Source organism: Paroedura picta, chromosome 8 (genome assembly GCF_049243985.1).
Source record: "Paroedura picta isolate Pp20150507F chromosome 8, Ppicta_v3.0, whole genome shotgun sequence".
Taxonomy (NCBI): domain Eukaryota; kingdom Metazoa; phylum Chordata; class Lepidosauria; order Squamata; family Gekkonidae; genus Paroedura; species Paroedura picta.
The window spans coordinates 30,150,402-30,166,133 of NC_135376.1; the positions used below are offsets into that span (position 1 = coordinate 30,150,402).

The following is a 15,732-nucleotide window of genomic DNA, read 5'->3' on the forward strand; positions in this document are numbered from 1 at the left end:
AAAAAGCACAAACCACCAACTACTCTGAAAGCATCTGCTCCTGCAATGATCTGTTATAAAAACAAACGAAAATCCCGGGGCTATTTTTCAGAGTAGAATGCAATTTTCAAAGACGGCAATAGTATATATTCTTCAAAAATTCCGCAGCTGCAGTGAATTGCAGCTTATTTTTCACTGTCATTAAAATGACACAGAAACCAATTTGCTTCAGAAGTGATAGAACCCTGTTTTATTTTTAAGTAGCATCAGACTTTGGCAACATCAATTATATAAGCCAGGAAATTGAAGTTAACCCTTCACAAGCTGCCAATTCTACTGTGCTGGCCAATGTACTTTCATAATTTCACTCAGATAAAAATAGTTTATGATATCATAGCACCATCTGGAAACCTTTCCAAAATGGAAGTTCCCTCATAATGGTACCTGTAAACACTGACTGTCTACTCAGCTGTCTCTTTTCTTCTTGCTTAAATTGCAGGCTTGGTGTAAATATATTTCTTTGAATTTATTTCTTCCAGTGGTTAATCTCCTACCTCCAGAAACTCAGCATGGATAACTGAAGAACAAAAAACATTTCCTTAAACAATTTAAAAAAGAAAAAGTAATTTACCACGGAGCCCTAGATATATTTCCCAGTTAACGCAGGTTCCATTCATGTTAGATTAGAAGCCAACTTAAAACACATTTGATTTAAGCCTCACCTGTGGCAATATTTTCAGGCCTGGGTTTGGAAGAGATCTACCAGTATGTGGCATCTCATTCATATATTTATAACCATAGTAAATGTTCTAAAAGTACCTGGTCAGGAGATTTTGAGTTTGATGTTTTAATATTCTAACAAAATGTTCAATGTTAGGCACATTGGGGCAAAGGGAACTGGCCATTAGCACTTCCCATTACACAACATTGGTTTGACACATGTAAGGATTCCATCTCCTGGAATTATAGCTCATCTCCGGACTCTCTATGCATTTCTTCACACCATATATAAACTACAGGCCCTTGCTGGTATTGTAGACTTCCCACTGCTGGCTTCATGTATATCTTGTGGTCATGCAACTGCACACAGGGGGTGGAGGAAGGGTTACGAGTGGACCTTCCTTGGGGACCTCATTATTAAATCACAGACCAATGTTTCTGAAAAGCCATCAAAGTATTGACTTACACTTGAATACTGTAGCTAGAACTGTATTTGTGAGACACTGGAAACAAAATATCTTTCCTAAAGTACAAGAATGGAGGGGGGGGGGTGGAAATCAGGGACATTAATAGATTAATCAGGCTTATCATCTTAAGAACACACCATCAAGTGAGGTACCATAGCAGCTTTTTCATTCAAAAGGCTGGAAGAATTTTCCCAGTGAAGTCTTTCTTATACTTCTGTTTTGGCTCAACTGGCAGTTAAAAGGATTTTTGGTTGCTCTACAGGGATTGATGTATTTTCACCCTTAATAGCTTATTTCTGCAAGCGTACTGTTAAATGATTAAAAACCCATTTCCTTGACATTCTGTCACACTCCAAGAAACTCAGTCTGGACACAGCAGAGCAGCCAGATAAACTAACCTTCCCATATGTGACAAAGGGATCGCTGACTCTTAAGAGATTATACCGCCCAAATCTCTTTGATCTCTAGTGCTGCTGGATTTGGATCTAGCTTGTCTACTGCAACCAAGATGGCTTCCTTCTGAAGTAAACTCCTTCCCCAAGGAAAGAACATAGACTTGCCCCCACCTGCAATGATGACATTTGTACACTGTCTGAACCATGAGTTTGTTTGACCTGTCCACTGTTGTTTTCCTTTTGGGGAACATCCAGCCTTACAAAACCATTATTCCTAACTAGATTCTATGTGGTATTTTCTTCATTTGATCCTTGGATATCCCATATATATGACTCCTGTCCTTCTGCTTTTTCTCATTTAAATGCTAATGCATTTGTAACTGATCCAGGCTGTCATTCATGCCTTTCCAGCTTTAATTGGCCTGAGGATTGGCTTCCCCAAAACCCTGTCCTGGCATTTTGTCTCTCATATGATGTTGATTGGTTCACATCACTAGAGGTGTACAGATGCTCTGCCAAATAATAAATGGTTCCTGAGTCTAAAAGAGACTGGGGGGAATCAATTTCTCCCCCTCCTCCCATATCCAGTCAGCCTTTTCAATTTCAGTTTATTGGATGGGTGGATAAGCAGTAACCCCCTAGGCTATCCTAGGAGTAGAGACCTGTCCATCACAGTCATTTGAGGATTCTAGGCTTTTCAGAACTTCTGTGAGCATTGGTATTTTGAACAAGGGCTTTGTGTGTGTGTGATGGTACCTGAGTATTGAATACCAAACCTTTTTTTCGGGGGGGGGGGGGGTTGGGGGTTCCTCAAAGTCCCGGAGGGAGAGATTAGTGGAAATTGGTGCAAGTTTGTATATGTGTACTGGTATTTTTGTTTGTTTGTAACAAAAAGCACTGCTTAGACCTCACCTAAGTAACGGAGAAAGAAAGCCTGCTGAAGTAATCTTGTTTCTTACTTTTTCCAGTTTTATTAGAATTTGCATTTAATCAGAGCCTTGTCTGACTAGAAATAAACAAGAGTCTTGGGTCCCTTCAAAGACTTACATATTTGTATTCCAACCCCGATTTTTGACACTAACAAGTCTGGTGAGTGTTAGGCTGTGGAGATCTGGGTTCAAATTTCCCCTCAGTCAATATGATCTCACAATAAAATTGCCTCACTTGAGTCAGGCCATGGGTCAATCAATGTCACCCTTCTCTGACTGCCAGAGGCTCCTGGAGTCTCAAACTAATGTTTTTCATGCCATCTACTACATGCCTTTTAACTGGAGGAGTTGAGGTTGAACCAGGGATCTTCCTAATTACAAAACAGATACTCTACCACTGAGTCATCACAGCATCTACCCATGAAGCAAACTGGTTGGACATGGGCCAGTCTCACACTTTCTCAGTGGTTCAAAGAGTTGTTCTGAGGACAAGATGTGTGTGGGGGTGATCTATGATGTTTTAGGACAAAATGGAACAAAGGAGAACCACATGTCCTATTCTAAGCTCCTTGGAGGAAAGGTGGGATATCATGCCATAGACAGATATTCTAGCACATGCTTTTGTTGGACTGAATCCCATTTGAATTTATGTTGGAATAAATATTCATTATTCTTTAAGGTGCCACAAGATTATTCTTTATTGTTGCAACAACAACAAGAACAACAACAAAACCCAAACAATAACATGGGTAATCTTCTCTTAAAAGCCTGCTTAGAGTGTTTTGTTATGTGTTTCCTCGATTAGCAAGATGAATTCTGAAATCTGGCTGATACTAGAAGGAGGCCCTTAGCCTAGTGATCCCCAACCTGTGGGCCGCGAACCACATGTAGTCCTTTGACTAATTGGAGGTGGGCCGTGAAGGACGCCTTCTCTCCCCCCCCCCCCCCCGGCCCTTTACTTCATCCCCCACGGCCCTTTACAACACACTTCGGGTGTCATTGTCTCCCATCACTCCCAGATGGGACTATCTCATTGCAGAGAAACAAGCTCAGGGTTCCCATTGATTTGTCATTGTCATGAGTTAAAATTTCCATGAAAATAAAATGTTCCTTAAGTTCATTGTTGTGGCGTGTCTGTATCTTATTTTGAAGGGATGTTTAAACATTACCATAGCGATCAGAGAGCGTTAGGGCAGTGGTTGAGAGTAGAAGAGTAATCTACCCGCTCCCTCACCGGGCCTCAGTAAAATTGTCAAGCGTTGAGTGGTCCCCGGTGATAAAAATGTTGGGGACCACTGCCTTAGCCTTAAGGACTTTATGACCTATTACTTGTTTTATTTTCAACTGCCCAAAGACTCTGGTAGAAATGGTCCTTGCTGGAAGATTTAAATTTGGGGCTGGCTTGGAGTGCTTAACTGCCATGTAAATAGAATTGCCAGAACACATGAAGCTGCCTTATGCCAAAGCTGATCCTTGGTCTATCAACATCAGCATTGTCTATTCAGGCAGGCAGAGGTCCACATCACCACCTGCCACCTAATCCATTGCTTTAGAGATGCCAGGGATTGAACCTGGGGCCTTCTGCATGCCAGGCTGATGTTCTACAAGTGAGCCACAGCCCTGCCCCTTAAAGGGGAGAAAAGAAGGGTGAATTAGGGGGGAGAGGGTGAAAAACAGTCATCTATTTTGTTTTTACCACTTGCATTGGATTCATTGCTGTTTACTTCTTTGAGTAAAAAATAAAGCATTGCAGTTGGGGACGCAACAGGAAAAGCAGAAATTCTGCCCACCATTTGTGAATGATGCAACTAGTGTCTTTACAGTTCAGAGGGCCATCTCCACCCCCACCCACCCACTCACCTCACTCATCATAACAGTAGACATTGGCTAGGAGATCTAAACTGTAAGTGCAAATCCATTAATGTGAGTTGCTGAGGCATTTGATTACATAGATTTGGCCTTTCAGCATGGAAAACATGTGGGCAGGTATGCAGACAGAATCCATAATGTGTGACAGACTGTTTTGTGTTTACTGGAACAAAATTGGCATAACTATTTCTCTGTAATTGGCACTGTTAAGACAACTTTTCATGTTCTCATAATAACCAGTGACCTGGCCTAACAAGATGAAAAGTTCTATAAAGCTTAGAGGCAATTTATATATACTTAGAAGCAGCAGATTCTATAGCTGCTGTACCACGGTGGTTTGTGATCTCAGATACAAGGTATATGAGCATATCCATATACATGCTGGCCTTATCCATACAATCCTTTGGCTTCAGAGAAAAGATGATGTAAATGTTATACCCATGCATGAAAATGTAGATATGCAGCCCCATGAAGCAGCACAAAATGGCCAACTGTAGCTGGGGGCCCAGAAGATGCCAGAGAGGCCAGGAGAAGTGTTCAGTCACTTCCCAGTCAGGCAGCCTACAGGTCAGTGGGTGGGGCAACAGGTCAGTGGGTGGCAACCTGTAGGAAGGACAATGTGGCCTACGCCAGAGGAGCTGTGCATGCCCATGCTGGAGTTTCAGATCCATCTTGGGTAATTTGGCTATTGTGGCATGAGGAGACCTTAATGGATCATGAGAAAGCAGCTTGGGAAGAACAGGGCTGTGTGCCAGAGCAGCATCAGACTATAAAGACCAGCTGGGAAGAAACAATTAGAGGGATGGAACAATTAAAAACAAAGAGTGGCTGAGCAGGGAGGAAATTGAAAGAGGTGGGAGTGTTAGTGGAAGCAGTGGAGAAAGGACAGCTCTAAACAAGGAAGCACCATAGAGCCTGTGTGTACTTGGGGTATACCAAATAAAGGTGTATACCAAGTAAAGGTGTATAATTGAAGTTTAGTGCCCAGCAGTGAGTTTGTGAATGCAAGTTGAGTGCCATTAACATTCCCCTTTCACTGGGAGGGAGTGTGCCCACATATGTTGAGCGTAGTTAGAAGAATAGTGGCCACATCTATGGACAGGATTTGCCACTAGTAACCAGGCTGCAGTTCTGTGCACACTTACTCAGGAGAGACTCTTAGTGAATGCCATGGGACTTCTTTTCACTTCAACCTTCTGCAAATGGCTTATTGTGGCATCATCAAGGCACTGAGGTGAGTCAAAGATAGGAGTGGAAAGGGGAAGGCAAAAAACAACAGCACAGCAGAGAAGCTGACATGGGAAACAATGATGGGAAGAATAGATTAAAGAAGAAGAGTTCACCAGGAGACTGAAGTCTTCCTTGTAGATCTTTGTGTGTGTATGTGCGTGTGTGAGAGAGAGACAGAGACAGAGACAGAGAGACAGAGATAGAGAGAGCACAGCAGCAGCAAGGCATTAAGATAGCCTGCTGACATAATTATCAAATGATGGGAGAATCAGATGATTTTAGCTGAGGCAAGTCCAGTCCTTGTGGTGGGAGCCTTTCAGAATGGAGCCAGGTGTTTTGTAGTTCTCAGACATCAATGGTGGGGGTTCCAGGATGTACCCAAACCATTTAACAAAAAGGAAATGGGATTTTCCACCTTAAAAATGCATACCATTGCATTTAATTTATTTAAGGCCTTGTCTTGTCCTTTAATGTGGTTGCATCAGGACCACAGCCAGATCTCCTTGCAGATGGGGCTTCCAGAAAATGAATGAAAAACTAGTGATTTCTTGACAGTCAATCAACTTTTATAATCTTGCTGCCAAGCCCAAGTCTATTTATTAGTATCTATGAACACAGTCAACAATGGATGAACACAGCTAATTACCTTCAAAAAGTGCTTACCTATTCATAAAAAAAATCCACCTTCATTTGGGAAATCACAGGTTAAGCAGACCGCCATGTTTACACGTCTGAAGTAGGATGAGCCAGTGGCCCAGGCAGGACAGTGGAGTCATTGGCCCAGCCTGGTATAAACCTGATTTGTGGTTCAAGGAGACCATCTGGATCAATCATGAATGATAATGGGCACAAAGGCTCTTACTTGGGCATTTGGTTCTGTCTGATCCCAAATTGTTGCTAAGGGGGAAAACAACAGGATGGTATATATTTCTTCTGGCCAGACTGAGATATAAAATAGCCTCGGATATAATGCAAAGAGAGGCTTCTATATATATATAAATAAGTTTAGTGTGTTGCCATCTTCACAGTAGACATTCACAGTGTCTTGTGCCTTTTAATTTCATAACATTTATTGGATCAGAAGGTAGATTCGTCTCAGTGTTTGCATTTTATTCTGCAAAAGGTCAAAATTGTCAGGAAAGATGTATTTTGCAATGAGAGGTGAGTACTTTCTACCAAAGAAAAATAGCCACAATGGAAAAGGCAGGAGGCAGAAGGATTTAAATTATTTTAACTTCAGCCATTCCAAGGCAAAGTGCATGTTGTAATGTGATTGGTGTGTCACAGGACTTTCTTACCTCTTGGCTCATTCTGAGGGCAAAGCACTAATGAAAAACTGGGATCCACTGGAGTTTTTCCTTGGGCAGAAGGATTTCTGGCCATGGAAATTTCTCACCACCACCCCTGTGATGGCCTGAAATTCTCACTGAAATCCACTTCCTGTGTTTATGTGCGCGCGTATGTGTGTGTGTGTGTCCTTCTATCTTAGAATATAAAAGGAGGATCATCAAACCACAGATATACAGAAAAGGGCTCTATGGTGTATCTCCAGGAATTACTCTTCCATAGGAACTCACCAGTTTTATTCAGCATTGCTTTTTGAGGGATGTGATTCCAAAGCTTGGACCTACACTGATAAATATAGGCTGGATAGTTGCTTTATACCTGGGCATGGATGTTAGTATTTGTATCTGGGTTTCTCTAAAACAGGAGTAATCAACCTGTGGTCCTCAAGATGTTCATGGACTACAGTACAGGTGCTATATCTTTCCAGCAGCTAATACCAGACTGGCCTAACACCTGTATTTTGTAGCACTTGACTCTTCTGGGTCATCTTAAAGGATTGCCTTGCTGAGAGTGAATTATTGTCAAATATATTTGATATTTTCAAGAAGTTAATAGTTAAAGGTCAGTAAGGAGTGACTTCATGTCAAAACAACACAGTCCCTATTATCAGCCAGTTTCAAGACATTTGAAATATATCTTGAATATAAATGTATAGGGAAGTCGATCTTGTGCAGAAATATCTTCTACTTATGAGATGTAAAGTAGGTTTTCTCTCTATACTCTGATCTATTGTCTATTTGTTAAAAGTTACAGTGAGTAGTTATTAGCTATTAAATCTGAAGTCTAAAATATGGAATACAAATGTACACTGACAGAAGAACCATTGCATTTTATAGACAGTGTTTTACAAACTATAATGAGGCAGGTGTTTGGGAGAAGTGATCTGTTTTATACATTCTGTGCTAATTATTTTTATATACACCATGGAGTAATACGATACCTTTTCCCTTTCTGTATCCCCTTTATACCTTTACTTTGTTTCCTAATTAAAAAAAAAACATAGTCCCAGCTGCATATGAACACCTTTTATTTTATTGATTGGTTTATTTTATTGATTGGTTTATTTTACATTTATTCATCCTCCCTTGGGGCTCAGGGTGGTTTACATAAAGACTTAGTGGAACAGGAACAGTACAGAGAAATGAGTGGCTATAAATAACAATAATAGTAAACAGTAATAACAATACAACTCTAATATGTAGCACAATGGAACAGTAGTGAAAAGAAGATCATTGCAGCATGCTGAGGGCCCGTGGTTGGATGGTTCAGATGATGATTTACATGGGAGGGAGGCTGAGGGGCAGAGGAAGGGATGGTTCTGGTTTACCTCAACCAAATGCCTTACCCTTACAGAATATCTTGTCCTTTTTACACATGTTAAACAAGCAAGTGTCCTGCATCAGCCATCAGGCTATTGTGCAGGATTGTGCCAGGAGCTTAATAGAACTGGTCTGCTTGAAGCTGGAGAGATGCTATAACATCAGGCAAGGCTGTGAGTTTGGCCAGGGAAGGGTAGGAGGATGTAGGTGTGCTTGGTTTTATCTTATAGATTGTGGTGGCCATGGTTTTTCAATGCCTTTCAGGTAGCCAAATAGAAAAAATGTCAGGATTTATCATTACGTGTGTCAATGCAGGTTCATGACACTGAAAAGAGGAAAAGATGCAATGTTTACCAGGGTTTATCGATCCTGAAGTTGTATAGATTTCACAAGAATTCCGCTATGACTTCTCACCAAAATAACTTTTTAAGAAGAACCCTATTTGAAAACAACAGTAACAGTAAAAAAAAAAATCTTAATACAAAAGTCAGCCAGGGAGTCTATGAACTGGCATGAGTCTGAAAGGTGTGATCATTCATTTTTCTAGGGAGGAATTCACGGCTATGTAGCTGCAACAAATGCAGTTCTCCTTAGCAGAAAGCAGGTGGCGTAAACGTACAAAGGAAACCTCTCAAAAAAACACCCCCAAACGATGCTTTTCTCTCAGCAATTCAGTTGTGCTTTGTTGGGAGCTTTTTTAAAAAATAAATTGGACTGAGGTGACGTCAGTATGGCAGTGGAAAGTCAGGTGATGTACACTATAAGCAGAGGGAGCTGTCCGGGTGCTGAAAACAGTCCACAAACTCGCAGCTGACAGATAACCAAGAGGATGCTTTAGGAGGCTTCTGCACACAGGTAAGCAGATTTGTTTCTTTTCAAACTGCCTAAGGGAAGACCAGATGTGTGTTTGCCCTATAGTCAGCTTCTAGCACGAAGACCAGGCTAAAGCAACAAAACTAGATCATTAGGAACTGTCTGAAAATGCAACCAGATGCACTTCAGTCAGCGCAGTAACATTATGTTGTTGTGGGTCGTGAAATCTTTCCTCCTCTGCTTATGACCTGATTATAGATACTAAATGAGAGAGAGAGAAAAAAACAGAGGGAAATGCTGCTTATTCACAACACCAATGCCAACAAATTAAACTGTGACTACATAATGAAAGAGGAGACCAGCAGTTTCAGTTGTTCTTAGTTCATCATCAACATGTGTTTATGAAACATTCGTCTTTATGACCAGCATCAATGTAATTCATTTTAAAAAATAAAACCACACAGACCTAGATTTGATCTTGGTAGCATTTTGGTTTTCTTGGGACGGGGATATGACTTTTAAAGAAGCAAATATTCCCATTCTATTCAAATTAAGACAGTAAGTATCCAAGTCAGATGCTTTGGATGAATGCATATTACTTAAGGGAAACTGTTGATGAACTGTTGCACAACTGATCAAATTTCATTTCTGAAAACTCCTGTCCAGATTTTGAAAAATTTGCCATTTGGTCCAATGACAATGAATTTCTGTCCCATGATCTCTACATGAGTTATTCACTAAGAATAATGGTGTTTTAGTAAGTAGTTATTTGTAAACAGAGTGATTGAATCTGAGTACAATGCGAATCCACGGGAAGTAGTGAAATGGGAAATAATGCAGCTACCATGGAAACAAATAGTCTTCTTTATCTTCACTTGCTTAAATTAAAAGTACAGCTAGAAATAAATCACATAATGGATCACAGAAGCAAATTACATTTTTTAAAATATTAATTTTCAGTGATTTTTTTTTCATATTTGGAGCTTGCAGTTATGTTTGGTCTGGAAGCTAGAAAAAAGTGATTTTGTTTTTAAATATTCAAAGTTCTGTAATCTAGTATCACTGCACAAAAAGATATAATCCATAACAATATTGGAAAGAAATGAAGAAAAGAAACAATGCAAAGAAACTGCTCTTTACTGGCTAAATCCTTGTCAGACCCTCTAATTCAAATGCCTTATGTATATATATGTTGCACAATTTTAATTTCATCTGCAAAGCTTTACTTTGTACAGTTCATAAGTACAAGAAATCTGCTTTTCTGTAATGTAGTCAGGAGGATCTGGTGACAGACAGGGTTGGAATCTTTTCTGTAACCCATGAAAGGCATTCCCCCATTCTTTTAAGGGCCTTCATAAAAGGGACTCTTACTCAGTGTTTTGCAGTGTTTTGGAATCAATGTTTTCTCTGCATCCTTCATAGAGAATTAACAAATTATTAGTTAGAGCACGGTGATAGTCAAAGGGCTCATTTGTTGCATAGTTGGAGGGGAATGAGGCGATACAGTGGCACAAAACACTACTTTAATTACCTCAGTATGTGAAATTATTTCATACTGCTTTGCAAAAAAGCCCTTATTTGCTTGAAAGGCATGACAAGTCTGCTGTAATTTTCTACTCCAAGTAGTGGGCGTGGGCTAGCGTCGGGGATTTTTCTACTACAGGAATCACTGCCATTCAAAGAGAATATTTCACAAAGCGCAAAAGGAGAGGGGGCAATCAGTGAACTGAAAAAGGTGAATTGTTTTCTCTTGGGCGTAGTTTTTGTGGGTTGTGGTTGGTTGGTTGATTAAAAGAGAGTTCTTTGGAAACAGTAGATTTCCTTGGAGTGAGATTTCAGTTTGGAAGGGGGATTTAGTCTGTCTCTGATTGTGGCAATTTCAATAAATAGCTTTCTGAACACTGAACATTTTGTGTATGCTTGTGTGTTTGAGAGAGAGAGAGAGAGAGAAAGAGAGAGGGAAAGAGGCACAGAAAAAGAGAAAGAGAGTAGAAAGAGTATATTTTGACAGTAAAAGAACAGTATAGACCATGCCTTTATCTCAGCTTTAATTTGGACCAGCTTTACTCTCTGCTTTCAGTGTCCTTACTGTCTTCAGGAATGTATGAAACAGAAGGAGATGAAACAGCGCTGTAAGGGCAAGGATTTGTAACTCTGAGTAACAGCATAGTGCTTTCCCTTCATTAAAGAATCATTACAGAAAATGCCCACATATTACTGATTCAGATGAAACTAATTCTTATTCTGAGGTTTAATCAGAAATGAGTTCCATTAGCAATTTCTAGAAATTCACCAGCCTTCCAGTTCATATTCAATGAACTACGTAGCTGATGATCCACTCCTACAGATGTTACTGTGTGCCACAGAGTATATGAAACTCCAAATAAATTAACAAACATTTGACCAGTCATGAGACATCATAGTGAGGGTTGGTATACAAATTGAATGAATGAATGAATAAATAAATGCTCATTGCAATAATGATCTTCACAAGTGACTATATAGATATACTTCTCTTTGAAAACAACCTTGCCACTCTTTCACAAAGATGAGAGATGGCCAAATAACACGGCCACAATGTTGCAAAGAAGGTCACTTAAATAATGGAAATAAGTGGGTTTGAGCACGATTAGCTTGGTACTGTCCTATATTTTGACAGATTTTGCACAGTTGCTTGTTTAAATCCTTGGAGGCAAAAAGAAAAAAAAAGATTCAGTCAAAGCATGTAACTTGCATATAATTGTGAGTAGCATTTTCAAAAGCCCTGTTTCCAGAAATGATCACCTTTAAGCCTCTTTAACTAACAGTTGTGAGGTTCCTGCAGATGGGTTTTCTCTCCCTCACAATATTTCTAAAATGCAGCTTGTTATGCCTATTAGCCAACCATAATTAATAGAAACTATAAACTTCAAACTATGTTTTAACATAGCCTGATCAACTCCTCTCATTTTAGTAATCTGTTTCAATCCAATCCTTTTCTGCAAAGCTATGTCTCATTCAGCTGAGTGAATTAGCAGCCCATAATGTTGTGTAGCTGCAGATGATATTGAAGACTAACACTCAATAAGATCTCGGTTGAAGAAAATCACCAGATCCTACCTAGGTTATATCCTTATTGATGAAATAATTTAATTCTTGGTTTGGTAACTACTTCCTCTCAGATCACCTGTCTCAGTAGTTGCTTTGTTACAGAATCTGGAATTGTCTTTGGCAAATGATTATATGAAAGTGTGTTCTGCTAAATCAGGCCATTGGTCCATCCAGATCAGTATTCTCTGCTTTGATTGGCTGCCAAGATCCATTGTTTATGGAAGATAAAAGTCTTTCCCAATCCTTGAAATGAAGATGCCATGGAGTGAACTGAGAACTTCTGTGAGCAAAGAATACACCTCTTATTGAGCCATAGTTGTTTCTCAATGTTGTAGATTATAATTTACTGTATACACTTGATTTTATACAGTGACCTAACTTTATCTCTCTGTGTTAATTCTTATTTTCTTTATTTTAAGGAACATTTTAAACATGGCCAATTCGAAAGTCTCCCTGCTTGGAACAGCCTTGCTTCTTGCCCTTCTTTTTGCTCTAAACTGTTTTGCCAATGCTGCTTCCTTTCAACGTTACCAAAACATCCAGAAAGATCCAGATTACCTAATGAAAAACTTGCAAAGGGTCCCAAGCCCAGATATGATCAAAGCTCTAGAATATATTGAAAACCTTAGAAAACAAACCAGCAATGGAGAAACAAGTCCAGATTACAACTCATATCAAGGTGCCCAGTACATGCTGCAGTCAAAAGAAAGCAAAGACCAGAACTACTTACCAGATAATCTAAGGGAAACTTTGTCAGATGAGGAGTCACAGTGGGTTAAGGCAATGTTGGAAGCTCTAAGGCAAAGAGAAAAGGAATCAAAGGGGGGCCCAAAAGAAAATAAACCATATGGCATGAACTCAGATAGTGTTTTTCTAGATGGAATGACTGATGATTATGATGACCGCTCTTGGGTGGATATGCGACACAAGCATTCTAGGAAGCCACATTCTTATTTTGAAGAAAATTCAAGAGACAGTCCTTATAAACGGACAAACGAGATAGTGGAAGAACAGTACACACCTCAAAGTCTTGCTACTTTAGAATCAGTATTTCAGGAGCTGGGCAAAATGATGAGCCCAAGTAACCCGAAAAAAGAAAAGTTTGAAGAAGAACAGAAATTGTATGCTGATGATGAAGAAGATGCCTTTAAAGGAAACAACATTGCTTATGAGGATGTGGTTGGTGGAGAGGACTGGAACCCAATAGAGGAAAAAGTGGAAAGTCAAACCCAAGAAGAGATAAGAAACAGTAAAGAAGAAATTGAGAAAAATGAAGAGGAAATTGATGATGAAATGAAGCGATCAGAAATTCTGGATGAAGCTGTGAAAAGCAAGAACAAAGATCAAACATCTGATGATGTTTCAAAGTTGATGGACTATTATTTGAAAAAGATGAGCAGTGATGGAAGTGATATCTTTAGAGTCAAGCAAAGTGAAGACAAGAGAGCAGCCAGACTTTTGAGGAAGCAACTTGATCCTCAGACTATTTATCAGTTAATAGAAATATCAAGGAATTTACAAATTCCACCTGAGGATTTAATAGAGATGGTGAGAGCTGGGGAGAAACATCAGAGTGAAAAGGAACAAGAACCTGAATTTCCAGAAGATATAGATGAGATCCCTGAAATAAATTTAGACAATTCAGATATATTAAAAAATAAGATGAACTCTTTAACTGGTTACAGAAAACAACAGCTTAATTTTATGCTGGATAACCTACCAGAAGACCTCAATGTTGAAGATATAATAAACCTTCTAGGAACTGAAAATGTCAATAACCAGAAACCCTCTTATCTTAAAAATCAGTTCAACCAAGAAAATGGTTTGCCAAGAGTGCCCTACATTCCTGGAAGATCTAAAGGACATCAACTTCCCAAAGCTTCTTGGCTTAGCCGTTTGGAAAGGCAGCAAATGGAACAGGACACTCTAAATGAGAAGGAAGAAGACTTAGCAGCCTACGTAGCTAAGATGCTGGCAAAATATCCTGAAGTTATCAATACAGGTCAGGTGAAACAAATTCCACTCACAGTCTCCTCTGAGGATGACTTGCAGGAGGATGACCAGTTTGAACAGGCCATCAAAGAACACTTAAACCAACTGGGATCTCATGAATCGGACAAACTTGGCTCATTCAACAAAAGGCTCTCTATGGCCCAAGAAAATGATGATACACAAAACAGGCCATATATGGATGAGGATGTGCTAGCAAAGGTTCTGGAATTTCTAAACCAGGATAAGTATGAAAAGGGGAGAGAACACATTACTAAAAGGGCGATGGAAAATATGTAATTGTCCAAATATTATTTATCTTCATTGTGTTTACCTCAGTTGTGATTTAATTTTCTTAAACCATTCAGGGGCATGTTCAGACATTACACTTAGCAGCTTCATGCACTTGTGGGATTTCTTCTGGCATCTGCATTTTCATGAGCAATGCAAAAGGTGAAATAGGGCCATGTAGACCTCAGCCAACTGTGACCTCTAATATACATTTTAGGATATCACAGGTCTCAGAGATTTTCACAGCAGAGATCACAAGCTCCCAGAAGATTCAATGAATTGCTCTTGCAAATGGACATGCTCAAATGAGTCCTGCAGAGGAAAAATGTGACCCAATTCAGAGTCTGAATTGGTCCTAATGGTAGATGGTTTGACATTCAACGGTCTGTGTAAATTCTTCTGAGCTGATCTGTTGTTTATGAGTATCTTTAAATGTTCTAAATCTTGGGTCAAATGACAAATTACTTCAATTATTTTAAGAAACAGATTTATGAACTAAAGTGAACCTGTACAAAAATAGGATAAATCAAGATCAAAGCTGAGCAAGAAATCTAATACAAGAAGTTTTTTAAATTAATTGAAATATTTTGTTATTGTCTGTAGTGTTTTTTGTGAAGTACTGAATAAAAATAAAGCATTATATATATATATATAAATATAGTTTTATTTATAAAGCCTTTTCTATCCCGTGTTTTACTGTTGATGAATAAATATTATTTCTGGACAATAGACTCCTTTGCTTTGAATTTCTTGTAGAGGATCTTGTTAGCCCCAAATAATAAGAGGATCTGTACATGTTTATTTAAGACTAAGCCTTGTTGAGTTCAATGGAGTTTATTGTCGAATACCTGCACATCAGATTGCAGACATGTAGATAAGATTCATATCTATGGGGAAATCCTAAGCAGGCCGACCCAAAAGTAAAGTGTTACAATTGCAGCCTTTATTAGATAAGTTTTCTTGGATGAGACTGTAGAAACTTTGGATTCTTGAAGAGTTCTACTATGATTTCTTCTATAATCATCTGAATTCTTTGCCAGTAATTGGTCCAATATAATCGGTCCATTGACATGATTGAAATCTAGTTTGCTGTCTCATTTCAGACAATGTACCTGAGGCCAGCTTTCTTGTTGGCTTCAGTAGGAGTAACACCTAAATTCTAGATCCATTGACACCAGTCTTAAGATCAGTATAACAGATTCATTGTACTGTTTGCATCATTTCTCTTTGCTGTCTTGTTTACATGTCAGCATAGAACAGAAAATAATTTGTATGCAATTACATTTTGAAGAGC

The 15,732-nt window shown here is 39.2% G+C and overlaps 1 protein-coding gene across 1 annotated transcript; it reads left to right on the plus strand.

Moving 5' to 3' along the window:
• The first annotated feature begins 8,955 nt into the window (after nucleotides 1–8,955).
• On the plus strand, nucleotides 8,956–15,165 carry SCG2 (secretogranin II). The gene is made up of 2 exons (XM_077348897.1): nucleotides 8,956–9,110; nucleotides 12,578–15,165. Exon 2 carries the CDS (start codon nucleotides 12,591–12,593, stop codon nucleotides 14,445–14,447), a length of 1,857 nt encoding a protein of 618 aa, XP_077205012.1. The 5' UTR covers nucleotides 8,956–9,110; nucleotides 12,578–12,590; the 3' UTR covers nucleotides 14,448–15,165.
• The last annotated feature ends 567 nt before the right edge of the window (nucleotides 15,166–15,732 follow it).